Genomic DNA, 16,437 nt, shown 5'->3' with positions numbered 1-16,437 from the left:
TGTAAATTCGGTGGAAAGCTTTGCATGCTTCTGTCAATGGAGGCCTTCTCCACTGGGTATCCACAAGCAGAGGATACAAGCCTGAAGCAGGTAGTTAGAAGTCCTATTCATTCTGCATTGAGATTTTCTGAAAAATTTCCATGGATATCTATGGGACTAGAAATAATACTTTTAAGAGCCGAGGTGGCGCAGTGGTTAGGGTGCAGTACTGCAGGCCACTTCAGCTGACTGTTATCTGCAGTTCAGCGGTTCTAATCTCACCGGCTCAAGGTTGACTCAGCCTTCCATCCTTCCGAGGTTGGTGAAATGAGGACTCAGACTGTGGGGGCGATATGCTGACTCTGTAAACCGCTGAAAGAGAGGGCTGAAAGCCCTATGAAGCGGTATATAAGTCTAACTGCTATTGCTGTTGCTATTGCTATTTTTACCTACTGATATGAGAATGTGTTGATCACCTTTTCTTGACTCGGATGTCCTTTAAAAGCTAGATAAAACTCTGCACGTTTTCTCTGATCTTCCTAATTTATATTAGAAAGGAATCGGGACTAGTCATACTTTTTACAGACTGGTCCCTAGATTCCAGTCCCAGGAAGATGTGGAAGTCCAAATTCTGACACTTGCCTAACACAGCAGTCGTTATAATGTATTTAGGGACTGAGTCTGAAAATTAATTATTATGCAGATTGAAAATGTGGAATCCCTTCCCCTTCCACCTGTATTTGTATCTAATTCCATCACGGGTGTGAGTATTAACAAAGAACAGTTTTTAAAGCCTTAATCTTAATTGGTTTGAGAAAAAATATTTACAAGTTTAGATCCAGCTAATAAGGCGGAAGTTATTGGTTGATGGAAGAGGTATGTTTTTTTTAAATGATGTTAGATGCTAATGTGATGGACTTGTCTTTTATGGACTATTATAGTGGACACTGAAAACCCACCACACTCCAAAAGGGAAATTCTGCAACTTCTTATTGATTGCTAAGTAATTCATTCTATGACCAGATCCACTGAGAACGAGCACAAGTTCATTCTAGGCACGGTGGTTGCAATGGTAGGAGAAGAGCTGGTGAATGTCTTTGCTGTGATTTATTTTGAATGGAACAGTTCCTTCACTGGGGCAAAACAGGTTAAAACCTTTCATTTGAATGGGAGAGCCTCGCTTGTCTTTTTTAAAAGTGAAGGACACCTTTTTAAAGGCGAAGACACTTCCACAAAATAATGGGATGTTCAGTTGAGAGAGATGCCAGTCAGAAGTCGCTCCATAACTAGGTAGGGTTGACCCAGAATCTTCCTGAAATGAGAAACAGTGAGGAATCCAAAATGGAGTTTTGGATGAGGGGAAGAATAACAGAGTAACAAAGTTGGAAGGGACCTTGGAGGTCTTCTAGTCCAACTCTCTGCTTGAAGAGGAAACCCTATATCATTCTGGACAAATAGCTGCTCATATGCTCTTCTTAACCACAAAACCGCGTTCGACTAAAGGGCGCTCGACGAAACCGTGTAGCTGATGTCATCACAGCGCGACAACAGCGCGGAGAAAAAAGCACGCTGTAAACGCTAAATCTAAAATTAACCCCTAAACCTAACCCCCCTAAACCTAATCCTAAACCTAACCCTAAACCTAATCCTAAATCTAACCCTTAACCTAACGCTAAACCTAATCCTAACCCTTAATCTAATCCTAAACCTAACCCTAACCCTTAACCTAACCCTAAACCTAACCCTAAACCTAACCCTTACCTTAACTTGAATCGGCTTGCTTTCCAAGCGCTATTTAAAGCACCCTTCTTTCTCCGCGCTCGCTGTTGTCACCCTGTGATGACATCAGTGACGCAGTTTCATTGAGCGCGCTTTAGTCGAGCGCGGTTTTGTTGTGCCACGCTTAAAAACCTCCAGTGATGGAGTTCCCACATCTTCTGAAGGCGAGCCATACCATTAAATTGACTAATTCTTCTCACTCTTCGGAAATGGGTCCTTTGTTCTAAGTTGGATCGCTCCTTGATAAGTTTCTATCCATTCTTGTTCGACCCCCCCAAGTGCTTTGAAGCATAGGTCGACCCTCTCTTCTCTGTGACAGCCCTTCCAATGTTGGAAGACTGCTATCATGTCACCCCTAGTCCTTCTCTTCATTAGCCTAGACAAGGGGGTCAGCAACCAGTGGCTCTGGAGCCACATGTGGCTCATTCATCCCTGTCTCCGGTCGGCTCCACAATTGATAGGGCTTTTGGTTAGGACAGGTAGAGGAAAAAGGACGCCGCGCTAGGAGAAGACTCTATGGTGGGGGAACCGAACTTCAGTTGACAGAGGAAAAAGGATGCTGCGCTAGGAGAAGACTCTATGGTGGGGGAACCGGACTTCCGGTTGACAGAGGAAAAAGGACGCCGTGCTAGGAGGAGACTCTATGGTGGGGGATCCGGACTTCTGGTTGGCTCCAGAATTGAACAGGGGGCTTCCATTTAGGACCCTTTGTGGCTCTTTGAGTGTTTAAGGTTGCCGACCCCTGGCCTAAGCATAGCACCTTGTTCCTGCCATTGTTCCTTCCATGACTTAGCTTCCATGAACGTAGCTCTTCTCTGCAGAGGCTCAACTTCTTTTTGAGTTGCTGTGACTAAAAACTGGGTGCTGCCTTCCAAGCCTGGTCTAACCAAAGCGGCCTCATGCGGTACTAACTTCTCGTGTAATCTTCGTACCATCCTTCTGTTGATGCAGCCTAGGACTACGTTGGCCTTTTTTTTTTGACACTAGTGGGTGTGCGTGGTGATGCAAACACTATCTTGACTTCGCAGTGTGCGATGTCTTGTTGAAAAGACAAAAGGATGGCGTTGTGGTGTCACAATACAGCCTCCTCAGTGCAAATGTTGTGATATTAGCCTAAAATGAGCATCTGTTCATTCTTGAAATCCTGCTTCCAGATTTAGCAGGAAGCTAAATCACATTTGCTCTAGTCTTCGTTAGGCAGGGGTGTCCAAACTGGCTGAACTTTAAGACTTGTGGATTTCCAACTCCCAGCTGGGGAATTCTGGGAGTTGAAGTCCACAAGTCTTTAAGTTCCCAAGTCCGGACACCCCTGTTGTAGGGGAAGCTCTCCTACAGAGGATTCAGAGAAGCTTCCCTCCTCTTTTCGGCATTCTGGGCTTGGCTTTTGCCTCTGGCGCCAGGTAGCCTAAAAAGAAAGCAGACGGCCATTGTAAGGTCAGCTTGGTTAACACCCTTGCTGCCTAGAGTGGCCAGCAAGATGCTCCTCCCCTCCCCAGCCCCAATTACCTCCAATAGACCGATCAGATCCCATAGATTAGGCCTCCTCCGAATTCCATCCGCCGGCCAATGCCGACTGGCGACTACCCGGAGGAGAGCCTTCTCTGTGGCTGCTCCGACCCTCTGGAACGAACTCCCCGTGGAGATTCGAACCCTCACCACCTTCCAGGCCTTCTGCAAAGCCCTTAAAACCTGGCTGTTCCGACAGGCCTGGGGCTAAGGAGCTTCTGCCCCCCCCCCCTCGAATGGTATGGTTGTTGTGTGCTTTTAAATTGTGTATTGTTCTGTTCGTCTTTTTTATCCCTTATCTGTACCCCCTTCCTTGACTTGGATTGTGAGCCGCCCTGAGTCCCCTTCGGGGAAAAGGGCGGCATATAAATGCAATAAATTCAATTCAATTCAAATTCAAGAAAGGAGTGGGCCACAAACCTTCCTATCTAGGATTCTAAGAAGGAAGTTCAAGGAAAGGAGATCCCGGGAATCTCTTCTCTAAGAATCTCTGTGCTTCTCTCCTGTAATCTTCCCCGCTGATAGTCTCTGCCATTTCTTACGGCAACAAAATCAATAGTCTAAATATACCTCGAGAAAGTGACTTCCTTGGATATGCTACATATCACTTTTGGCTAGAGCAAAAGAGGAAATGCCTTGGGCTGCATATATAAAGCACCCATCATAGTTCATATGCATTAACCCTATACAATCCCAGGACCTCAGTAAAAAGCTGCTTCAAATTGCCGCAGGAATTCGGCTGCTGCTGAGTAATGGATGGGAGGCCACCAGGTGCAGCAGAAGTGAGGCTGGGGGGTTTATGCAGCCGGGGGGTGCCAGTTGGGCTGAGTTGCTATGGAGACAGGCTAGCTTGGATCGCTGCATGCTCCCCATCGGAGGATGCATTAATCTCACAGTGTTGCTTCAGCAGAGAAGTTCCCTGGCGAGGGGAGGATTAAAAAAAGAAGGAAACTCAAATTAATTTGGCCAAAGAGTCTATTCAATTAACCTGGCGGAATCCCTGGCCCATCATATTTCTACCCCGTAGCCCTACAACATTTTTTTGCAACAGTTCATTTAGTGACTGTTTCACTCAGCAACAGTACTGGGAAAAAAGCGACAAGACCGTTTTTTCCCCCCACACTTACGACCGTGGCATCGCACGACGAAAATCCGAACACTTAGCAACTGAGCCGTGTCTCGGGGAGTCACACCATCGGCTTTTGCAACCTTCAAGGGGGAAAGTCAGATTCACTTAACCACCACATTACCAAGTCAACAGCTGCAGTGATTCACTTAACAACGGTGGCAAGAAAGGTCGTGAGATAGAGCAAAATCCACCTAACCACTGTCTCACTTAGCAAGGGAAATTTTGTGCTCGGTTCTTGTCGTTGTAATCTGAGGTCTTCCTGTATTGGATTTCTAACCTGCGTTTTCATTCCGGGAACCAACGTCAAGGGTGCCGGCAACCTTCCTCTTTCATCCCCACAGCCTCCGCCGCCCCTCGGTGAGGCAGATTGGGCCTCACCGAGGTACCCTATGAGTTCTGGTGGTTGCGAGAACTCTTGCCACTCCATCTCTTTGTCTACCACATCACGCCGGTTCCTTATCTCTTGGAATTAGCCAGGGAGGGAAAGCACGCACCCCACCTCTCTTGTGCACAGCCTGCGCCAATGCCAAGGCTGCCACCCAGGGCTGAGAGGAGGTGGGAGAGTCCGGAGCCTCAATTCTGCCCAATTCAGTCGAGCCCCCCCCCCCCCCGCGCTTTCCCCTCTCCCAAACAAGAAGCTGCAAACTCATTTTGAAGCAACACATCATCGAGCCAGCCAACCGGGTGGCCACGCGTGCTCTTTGGGTCTCCCCGCGTTTTTGACATATCTGGGCTGCAAAACTCCCGGTGCCCGTTTTTACATGGCACAGAGCCCGGCTACTCGAAGTGCTCCCTGTGCCCTATGCTATTTACCCAGCAGTGGTGGGATTCAAATAATTTAACAACCGGTTCTCTGCCCTAATGATTTCTTCGAGCAGCCAGTTCACCAAACTGCTCAGAAAGTTACCAACCGGTTCTCCCCGAAGTAGTGCCAACTGGCTGAATCCCACCACTGTTACCCAGGGTGATCTTTGGAAATGGCCGGTTCTTTGGCATGAATGAGAGGATGTAGTAGCAGTACAGCATGACAGGTCCATTGGGTTGGGTAGATGCCCCTGTTTATGTTTAGAGTTAGATTTATTCCCCACCTCTTCTCCGAGGGTTGTAGGCAATTTGTACAGGGGGGGAGCCCCTGTACAATAGCCAAGGTGGCGCAGTGGTTAAATGCAGCACTGCAGGCTACTTCAGCTGACTGCAGTTCTGCAGTTCGGCGGTTCAAATCTCACCGGCTCAGGGTTGACTCAGCCTTCCATCCTTCCGAGGTGGGTAAAATGGGGACCCGGATTGTTGTTGGGGGCGATATGCTGACTCTGTAAACCGCTTAGAGAGGGCTGAAAGCCCTATGAAGCGGTATATAAGTCTAACTGCTATTGCTACTGCTATTGCTATATCCCCAAGAGTCCCTCTGTGGGGCAGGGCAGAAGTCCAAAGTCCCCCGGGGAATTTCAATGGCTAAGGGAGACATGAGCCTGGCTCTCCCTGGGGCTAGTCCAGCACCACCACCACCACCACTCTACCACGCTTAGCAACATGATGGTCTACTGAGAGTTAGTAGCAGCCAGTTGTTAAAACTCCTTACTGCCGCTCTTAAGTATTCTTCTTACATAAGAAAGGAGCACACGTGAACATGCTTGGAAGTGCTGATGCTGTACTGCTTGGTTCCACCACAAAACCGCGTTCGACTAAACCGCGCTCGACGAAACCGCGTAGCTGACGTTATCAACAGGGTGACAACAGCGCGGAGACAGATGCACACTGTAAACGCTAAACCTAAAATTAACCCCTAAACCTAAACCTAACCCCCCTAAACCTAACCCTAAACCTAACCCTAAACCTAATCCTAACCCTAAACCTAACCCTAACCCTTAACCTAACCCTAAACCTAACCCTAACCCTAACCCTAACCCTAACCCTTAACCTAACCCTAAACCTAACCCTAACCCTAACCCTAACCCTTAACCTAACCCTAAAGCTAACCCTAAAGCTAACCCTAAAGCTAACCCTTACCTTAAGTTGAATCGGCTTGCTTTCAAAGCGCTATTTAAAGTACCCTTCTTTCTCCACGCTCGCTGTTGTCGCCCTGTTGATGACGTCAGCGATGCGGTTTAATCGGGCGCGGCTTAGTCGAGCGCGGTTTTGTCGTGCCACGGTACTGCTTTCCCTGGGACTGTTGTGGCCCACCAGCGGTCAGCAGAGCTGGCAGCAGATTCAGACAGTGAGGAAGTTGGGGAGGAACCTGGGCCAGTCCTGGAGTCTGGGAAAGGTTCTGATGAGGGCTCTGTGTTGGAGGCAGAGAGGGGGCCAGGGCCGTATGCCAGTTATCAGCTGCCTTCAGAGTCAGACATCAGTGAGGCAGACAAACAGCTGGAGCCTGTTCCCAGTGTGCACATGCGCAGAGTGGCCAGGCGAAGGGAGCAGCTAAGGAACAAGGGTCGACTTGGGAGTAAGGCCAGAGGTGGACGATGAATGGGCCCTCCCAGAGGAAATAAAAGAGGAGCGAAAGGGGAGTGGAGTTTGCAGGAGACAATCAGTTCGCTTCATTGGCTCGTGACTCTCCCAGACTCTTGGCCAAGCCTTGCAGATCTTGGCCTGGCAGCTCTCCAAGCCAGATAAGGTCGGTGACTGTAAATCCTCCCTTGAAAGACTTGGCTGGATGTGAATGAGTGGAATTCACAGTCAATTAATAAAAGGGGTTTTTGTCGGGACCAGGAGTTGGCTTCATGCCCTCAGGAAGCCTCGGTCAGAACAGGGATGTATTTTGTGCTGCAGAGCATGTCTGGAAGACAAAGGGGTCCTGGATAGAAGAAATTCAGAGGGTGTGTGTGTGTTTGTGTGTGTGTGTACAAGTGCCCCTAGGAACTGTTCCCCTATAGGAGCAGTCAGATCAGAAAACAGGCCTCCCTCTGATAGGAGCCCGGAGGCAGCCAGGGAGCTCTGCTGGAATAAGACACTCTAAATGCATTTCTGATTTCCTCCTTCCTCTTTCTTTTGTTCCTGCCTGCCAAGTGTGAGGAAGGGGAGGCTTGGCGAAGGGAGGGGAGCACTTAGGATTCCAAGACAATAAGGCGTTGCTATGCAACAGGACAAAGGGATGCAATAAGATTATGCAGCCCCTTTCTTGTTAGGTGGCCCTAGGAGAGGCTTATGCACCTTCATCCTTGGAGTACCACCACTTCCTTCCGTGCGGAAGGCTTGGCCTTCATCTGGAGCCTTCAGATGCAGCCGGCATTTCCCTGGAACGTTCTCCGGGTTCTTTCCAGCAGCTCTGCATTCCCATCTCTCGTCACTTCTTTCTTACCATCGTTTACACAGAATCGTTTGGTTTTTTTTCATGCCTCTGATTGGCACTAATTCCAAGATTAATTAAGTTTTAATCGCACTGCATTTTGGAAATTATTCTCTTTACTATGTTCTAAGCAGGACTTAAAGCAAAAGCCTTCTCCTCTTCTTCCTCCGACAAAAAATGCAGATCCTATTTCTATCCAGGAAAGGAATTGAGCCTTTGGGCAGGCCAGAATCTGGGTGAACCCCCACCCCATCCCCACCCCAGGGGTGGGTTTCAAAAAATTTTGGAACCTCTTCTGTAGGTGTGGCCTGCTTTCCGGGTCCACTGGTGGAACCTCTTCTAACCAGTTCGGTAGATTTGACGAACCGGTCCTACCGAACCGGTGCGAACCGGTAGGAACGCACCTCTGCCCCCACCCACAAGAGACTGAAGTGCAAGCAGCACTAAAGGGGACAGACACCGAGGGGGACGCACAAGTTGCTTAATCAGGGCAATAAACAATCCCACAGCTGCTTTTGTGCAGAGAAGAGGTCACACTTACTGTTGTTGTTTTTTAAATGGCAGGTTTGCCCCGCTTTTTGTTCCATCAAGTTGGTGTCATCTTTCGGCGACCACACAGATTTGTTCTAGTATGATCATTCCCCAAGCATTCCCCTTCAGTTCTTCAAACATGCACACATTGGTGCTATAATCTATCTACCTGCTCCTGGCTGTCTTGGTTATTTCTGCTTTTTCCTGGATCACATACTTCTCAAGGGAGCTAGATCTTTACCAGGCCCAAAATATGTTGGTTTGGTTTGGAAAAAATAATAATCAAGCAGTGCGCACCTAGAAATGAGAAACCAGTAGCCAGCATGGGTTTATCAAAACGAGGTCGGGCCAGACAAACCTTCCCACCTTATTTGACAGAGGGACTAAATTAGTGGATCAGGGAAATGCTGTAGACAGAGTTTACCTTCATTTCAATAAGGCAATGGATAAAATAGCCAACTTCTTAGCAAAACAGCCAACAGCTTTTAAATTGTGTATTGTTCTGTTCGTCTTTTTTATCCCTTATCTGTACCCCTTTCCCTGACTTGGATTGTGAGCCACCCTGAGTCCCCTTCGGGGAAAAGGGCAGCATATAAATGCAATAAATTCACATTCAAGTTCAAATAGAAGACCGTGGGATAGGCAGCATCACTACTAACTGGCTAACCAACTGCACTCAATGGTAGTCTTCAATGGAACTAGATCTACCTGGAGAAACGCATTCGGTGGAATACATCAGGAGTCTGTCTTGGACCCCCTCTTCAATTTCTTCATAAATGATATAGATAGAAGTGGAACTCATCAAATTTGCAGAGGACACCACTTAAATATGAGTCAACAGTTGCTACAGCCAACTGTAAAACAAAACAACAATGTAGTCCTAGCTTGCATCAACGGAGGGATAGTTTCATGATCTTGTGAAGTGAGAGTATCACTTTATACTGCAACGGTGAGATCACATTTGGAATACTGCATCCACCTCTGGTCTCTGAGATACAAAAACAATGTTGAGACCCTAGAAAGAGCGCAGAGGAGGCCAACAAAGATGATCAGGGATCTGGAGGCTAAACCGTAGGAGAAACAAGCGAGAGGACCAGATATGGCTAGTCGAACGAAGAGAGAGGGATGATATGATAGCAGTCTTCCATTACTTGATCGGCTGTCAAGAGAAGAAGGGGTCAAACTATTGAGGGCAGGACAAGAAGTAATAGGTGGTAGGTCATCAAAGAGACATCCGACCTAGAATTAAGGAGAATTTTCCTGATAGTAAAACAATCAGTGGAATAATTTATCTCCAGAAGTTGGGGGCATTTCATCACTGGAGGTTTCCAAGCACAGACCAGGCAACCATTTGTTCAGAATGGTATGGGGTCCCCTGCTTAAGTAAGGGGCTGGACTAGAAGAGCTCCAAGTTCCCTTCCAATCCTATTATTCTAGGTTTCATGTCTTTCTCAGATAATTCAGTTGCCATCAGATACCCTGATATTCCCTGTGCTGCTGCTTAGAAAAGACAGAATAGAATGACAGTGTTGGAAGGAACCTTATCGATCCTCTAGTCCAACCCGTTGCTCAAGCAGGAGATCATGTACAATTTCCGACAGGTGATCAGTCTCTTCTCGAAAGCATCCAGTGATGAAGCACTCAGAAGATCCAAAGGCAACGTCTGTTCCCTGGCTTGATTGTGCTCACTGTCAGAAAATGCCTCCTTATTTCTAGGTTGAATCTCTCCTCAATCAGTTTCCATTCATTATTCCTTGTCTGGCCTTCGGGTGCTTTGGAAAATAGGTTTGACCCTCCTCCCCTCTGTGGCAGCCTCTCAAATATTGGAAGGATGATCTCCTGTCTCCCCTGGTCCTTCTCTTCCCTAGACTAGCCAGGCCCAGTTCTCGCAACCGTTCGTCGTATGTTGAAGCCTCCAGTCCCCTCATCATCTTTGTTGTTCTTCTCTGCACTCTCTCGAGAGCCGTGATGGCAAACCTATGGCATGCTGCCGGAAGTGGCACGCACAGCCCTTTCTGTGGGCATGTGCACTGTCGTCACCTGGTCTTCACAGGTGCTGGAAAACAGCCTCCAAAACGGCCAAAAACCAGGTCATTTTTCAAGCTGTTTTCAGGCCGTTTTTCTGGATGTTTACAGGGTGTTTTCTAGGGTGTTTTTAAGGGCATTTTCAGGGCATTTTGGGGGGGGTCAAAAATGACCTGAGATCAGCCCAAAACCTTGCCAAAACTGGCCCAAAAAACCAGACATGCGCGCAACCACCAGTGGGTCTTCGGGTTTCCAGCACTCCTGTGCGCGCGCGCGCACACACACACACACACACACACACACACACACGCACATTCCAGTTTTGGCACTTGGTGCTGAAAAGGTTCTCCATCCCTGCTCTAGAGTCTCTTTTTATAGTGTGGTGACCAAAACCGGATGTAGCATTCTAGATGCGATCGCCATTCTTCTGACATTCCGCCCATGGATTCTCCACTTGTGTTCACAGGACTACACCATCACCATGTATTTCCAACAAAGTTGGCGAGATAAACGTCTAGCGTATAGCGATCTAGCTTTGAATCTCACCCTGGATAACCGGGTGGCTGACCAGCTCTGGCTCCCCGACACGTATTTCCTGAATGACAAGAAGTCTTTCCTGCACGGGGTAACAGTCAAGAACCGAATGATCCGGCTTCACCCAGACGGGACTGTTCTTTACGGCTTGAGGTGAGTCCGAAACAGAGCATTCCATCTGAATTCTACCCTTCATATTCTAGTGAAATGAGGAGAAAGCTGGCTTTGCGGTGGCGCGTTTGTATTGCAATTGTATTTTACGATTTTCCCGTGTAAGGTTGAGATTGTCCTGGCAACGTTTCAGCGAGGTCTCACTCGCCATCTTCAGGCTGGGTCTTGGGCTTAAAGCGTGATCGGAGCTGCCGTCTTTCTATAAATCTTGGTGTGTGTGTGTGGAGTGCTGGCTTTATTTCAGTAAGTGGAATGATTGGTTGTGTGGTTGTATCATGATTGGTAGATTGGTGCTGATTGGTGCTGGCTGTGTGTCCGCTGTTGTTTCGTGTTGTAATGGCTTGGGTGGTGGGTGGGGCTAGGGTTAGGGTTAGGCTAGTCAACAAACGAGCCGCACCCACCACCCAGGCCGTTACAACATGAAACAACAACGGAGACAAAGAACGACCTTGGGCTTCTAGAAAGGAATGTTTTATTTTGATAACAACACATTCTACTCCCTACTATTCCCTCTCCCAATTCCCCACTAATGAAACAGCATAGTAAAATAAGAGAGAGTGTGGCAGGCCAAAGATCCTAAAAGGAATACGACTGCAGGCTTGACAGGACATAATATTTTATACTTTTAAATCTTAAATTGTTCTATTTTGGTATTTAATTTTATTAATTGAATTGTGCACTGCCCAGGACCCTCTCTCTGAGGGAGACGGCAGTTAAGAAATGTGAAATATAAGCAAAGCTTCCCCCTCTCAGGCAAGATCATTGTTCTGCATTTGTCAGCTCCCACCTCAAGGACAATATGTCCAATAATTGGCACCCCACTTTAGCACCATACCAAGGTACCATTTCTGTTCTGAGCCCCTCCTCCATCCAGTAACGAAAGCCGAGACAAGCTTAACTAGAATGCACTTTAAATAGCAAGAAGCCAAAATCTCGGTGGCTGAAAGCCAAGCAAACAAACAGATAAGGATCTTGACAGCAAGTCAGACAAACCTTGCCAGCAATCCAGCCTGCCAAGTTAGTTACGTTCTCTTTAGTCAATGCGTTGACTTCTGCAAAGAGGGGCGTGTCACAAGCAGTCTTTTTTATAGTCTGGAGAGGAGCCCAATGACCATCAGCTGAGCGCAATCACCTCCTGTAATTGTGTAATTGTTCCTGACGCCGAGTAGCTCTTCGATGGCGTGCATCCAGGAACAACTCACTGCTGGCTTCTGGATCACTCTCCCTTGTCTCTTCCCCACTGGTCCAAGGCTCAGGCACCACCTGGTGGCCAACTAGTCTCTTTGCGCCCTGCTCGCAGTCGGAACCCTGTCCAGGGTCCTCCACGTCCTCCAGAGCCGATTCATAGGGCCCCTCGCTGTCGGAGTCTGGTGGCAGCTCCAACGGCTCCTGCTGGGCCACAACACGTTTCTATCTCCATTGCCACAATGAAGTAGGTGGGGCCAAAGCTTCTTGGTTACCCCAGATAAATCACTCACGTCCCAGAGCAATCAGTTCCCAGCATGGTGGCACAGCTCTTGGAGACAAGGGAAGAATAACTAAGAAGGTGGCGCTGCCCAAAAAAACCTCCTTCACTTGCTCACCGCATAGGCTGAGGGCAGCCCCAAGAAGAGACTTGCACCAGAGTAACCCCAAGGCTCCTCCATCTTCCATCAGCTGATGACCTCAACTTCTACCCCCCCCCCCTGCGCGATGGCCTTTCCCAGCTCCGCCAGCCCATCAGATTTCTGGGATTTCTCGCTTTGTAGTCCTCAACTTTACCAAAAATTTTGCTTTTCCATCGTTTGGGATCCCTCTTCTCCTGAGGTTGTGCTCCTTCTTCGGATCAAATCCACGACACGATCACACCGCATTCTTTTTGGCAGCTTTGCAGGGCACAAAGGCACTGCAAGGGGGCCTCATTCTGACTCCATGTTGCCCTCCAAAGCTCTGGAAAGGATATCCTTTGTGGCCTCCTGAACTGGTTACTTGATATTTACGATTCTGCAGCTATCTTTCTTTCTTTCTTTCTTTCTTTCTTTCTTTCTTTCTTTCTTTCTTTCTTTCTTTCCTTCCTTCTTTCCTTCCTTCCTTCTTTCCTTCTTTCCTTCCTTCCTTCCTTCCTTCCTTCCTTCCTTCTTTCTTTCTTTCTTTCTTTCTTTCTTTCTTTCTTTTTGTGTGGTGGTGGTCAAATGCAATTGTATAACTTGTTTATGTAATTTGGATGATTTGAGGGGTTTAAGGCTGTGGTTGGATTGCAGAATCTTTACAGGAACGATGTTGGGCAATCAAAATGTTTGATTAGATTCGGTTTTCATGCTCCATTTGAAACTTTAGCTTTGCTTCAAGCCAACCGATCCTTTCTGAGGAGTTAAGATGTAGGCGTTTGCATTTAAAAACAATAACAACCCTATAACTAGATTTATTTCTGAGCTTCTGCCTGCCTTCTTGTAACAAACACGAGTGTCTCTTGTTCACTGACTGGATTTTCTTCTTACCAATTTCTCCCTGACCCTCGTCGCTTGTTTTGGTAGAACTGCTGGGATGGCTGCAGTGAGTCACACACATTACTTTAAACTGTGCCGTTGATGCTGTTGTGGCACAGCCGGCCTCCTCCTCTCATTCCCCCCCCCCACCTCATGTACACACCTCCCCTACACTCTCTTTTTTTTGGTTGCCATAGGAACTGCAACCCACCATGTTAACTTTCTCTTTCTCCCTTCCTTCTTTCCTTCTCCCCCACCCCCCCCACCCCCTCTGCCCAGAATCACTACCACGGCTGCTTGCATGATGGACTTAAGGAGATACCCCCTTGATGAGCAAAATTGCACTTTGGAAATTGAAAGCTGTGAGTACCAGCTTGGTCAGGAATGGGCTTCCCCCACTGAGTTTGAAGAGGAACATGGGGTGAAGGTGGCTGGGGGGCGGGGGGTGGTTTCCCTTCTTTGCCTGCCTGCCTTTGACACTTACCCTGCCACGTGACCCGTCAAAACCGCGGTCCACTAAAGCGCGCCCGATTAAAGCGCGTACCTGACGTCATCAGCAGCGCGACAAATAAAATTAAAAATAAATTAAATTAAAATAAAATTAAAGCAAGCCGATTCACATAAAGGTAAGGGTTAGGTTTAGGGTTAGGGTTAGGGTTAGGTTAAGGGTTAGGGTTAGGGTTAGGTTTAGGATTACATTAAGCGTTAGGGTTAGGTTTAGGGTTAGGTTAAGGGTTAGCGTTAGGGTTAGCGTTAGGTTAAGGGTTAGGGTTAGGTTTAGGGTTACGTTAAGCGTTAGGGTTAGGTTTAGGGTTAGGTTAAGGGTTAGCGTTAGGGTTAGGGTTAGTGTTAGGTTAAGGGTTAGGTTTAGGGTTAGGTTAAGGGTTAGGCTTAGGATTAGGTTTAGGGTTAGGTTTGGGGGGGTTAGGTTTATATTTACGCGTTAATTTTAAGTTTACCGCTCACAGCGTGCTGTTTTCGTCGCGCTGTGATGACGTCACGTACGCGCTTTCGTCGAGCGCGTTTTAGTCTACCGCGGTTTTGTGGTGGAACCACCTTGCCACTGCGGAAATGTCCTCCCTCTCTGCTTGCAGAATGCTATTTGGTCTCCTTTTCCTGCCGAGAAGTGGGTCTAAGTGGGGTTCTGATGTGGGCATCTGTCAATTTTCTACAATCGCACCTTTAAAAGGGGGGTGGGTGGGGGTTCCCCTGGAAAGTATGAGAGCTGCAACAACTTCTTCATGGGGAGAGAAACATGCTTTCTTTTTGCAGAAGAACTAGGACTTACGTTTACATTTGTGACCGCTATTAAATCCTAGTGGCACTAATATAAATCAGCGGGCACCGGGATGATGCTAACTGGTGGCCTGGGAGCCTGTGGCTCCCACATCCTCTTGACGAAAGCAATGTCCTTCTGGGTTCAGCTCCAAGTGGGGGAAAAGACACTGGAGACATGGAGGCTGCTTGGAAAGATGGTATATTGTTGGACAGGGCCACATGGCTGGAGCGCTGAACAGAAAATGTCATCACATGCCTCAATGTTGGTGGAGAAGAAGAGAAGGCTGAAGGAGGAGCTTGCAAGGCTTTTTATAACCTGTTCAGTCCCACCTCTCTGTTTCCTGTTCCTGTGTAATAAATGTATTCTGATTGGTTGTCAGACTCCCATGGGGCCATGCAGGGGGCAACTCTCTAGGCTGTGTTTTGAATCCAGGTATGGATGAGTTCTCAGATGCCATGTGGTCAGTTGAGTAAAGGGCCAATATTATCCTGCCTTTACTCCCATCCCCCCTGGGGCTGCAGTGGAGAAGTCTTTATTATGTAAAAGGGACTAGCTTGGCCTTCTCAATGGCCCATTAACAGTGGGGATGGGCAGGAAGCTACAGGCAACTATTCTGTCTTTTAAAATATATTTCTTTCTTTTCATATCCAGAGAAATATTCTGCCTTTTCAATATTTCCTAGGATATTTCATTTTTCTGGGAGAGGGCTGGGTGATAACTTCCCACACTCTGACGATTCAGAAATACTCTGCAGGCTTTGCATTGACTTCCTTCTCTGTGCTCCTCCTTTCTCCAGACGGCTACACAGTTGATGACATCGTGTTCTTTTGGCAAGGGAATAATTCAGCTGTGACAGGGATAGAGGTCCTCGAGCTGCCCCAGTTCACCATCATTGAGCAAAGGCTTGTCACCAGAGAAGTGAACTTTACCACAGGTGAGTTCTTCCTTCCTCCCCGTACAATTACTTGGGGCATCAAGGACCTTGATGGGGACACCGAACACAGCAGAGGTGGGTTCCTACCAGTTCGCACCTATTCGGTAGAACCGGTTCGTCAAATCTACCGAACCGGTTAGAAGAGGTTCCACCAGTGGACCCGGAAAGCAGGCCACACCTACAGAAGATGTTCCAAAAATTTTTTAAACCCACCAGTGGTCCTTGGATATGATTATTCTACACTATCATGCTCCTATTTATAAAACTCAGTGCCTCTGTGAAAGGTAAGGATGACTACTGCGTTTGTGGTGCAACCAGAACATTGCGTGTGTTGAAGTTGTTTTAACGCAAACCAAAGGTGCCTTTTAAAAAACAAGTTTGCATCATATTCTTATGCATGCCAGTGCTGTGTGTGAGATAATTTAAGGTGGTTCTGACAAGTGTCGTCGGCATCTTCATATCCGGTCACATGGGCGGCAAGCCACTCCCATCGAGTCACATGGGTGGCAAGCCACTCCCACAAAGGAGGCCACACCCACAGAGTAGGTTCGAACAATTTTTGAAACCCACCACTGGAGCACATGAGACAAAGACCTGGCTCCCTGGAGGAAACTTCAGAGTTGAGGACAGAAAGAAGTGACCAGCAGCAAGGGGGGACGGGCTCAGTTACATATGCCGTTGGAAGTCCTGAGGACCAAGGGAGGGGCAGATCAGCAGGGAGGACATCATGTGATATGTAGGAGCAGACATGACTGGCTCACAATCCATTGGCCAGATGTTTTCCACTGGAGCAGAAGGGAGCAGGTAATAAGGTGCCTA

The 16,437-nt window shown here is 47.7% G+C and overlaps 1 protein-coding gene across 1 annotated transcript in view; it reads left to right on the top strand.

Annotated features, from left to right (window-relative positions):
• The window catches only part of LOC106549169 (gamma-aminobutyric acid receptor subunit beta-4), a 48,658-nt gene that overhangs the window by 19,611 nt on the left and 12,610 nt on the right, over positions 1 to 16,437 (top strand). Inside the window, exons 4-6 of the mRNA XM_087727412.1 lie at positions 10,702 to 10,922; positions 13,685 to 13,767; positions 15,481 to 15,618. Coding sequence (XP_087583538.1) covers positions 10,702 to 10,922; positions 13,685 to 13,767; positions 15,481 to 15,618 — 442 coding nt within the window. The remainder of the gene's footprint in view (positions 1 to 10,701; positions 10,923 to 13,684; positions 13,768 to 15,480; positions 15,619 to 16,437) is intronic.

Source organism: Thamnophis sirtalis, unplaced genomic scaffold (genome assembly GCF_051295495.1).
Source record: "Thamnophis sirtalis isolate CommonGarterSnake01/CBP01778 unplaced genomic scaffold, rThaSir2_p1.2 scaffold_13, whole genome shotgun sequence".
Lineage (NCBI taxonomy): Eukaryota > Metazoa > Chordata > Lepidosauria > Squamata > Natricidae > Thamnophis > Thamnophis sirtalis.
Note: the sequence above shows the minus strand (reverse complement) of the source record. Positions and strands in the feature narration are given on the sequence as shown.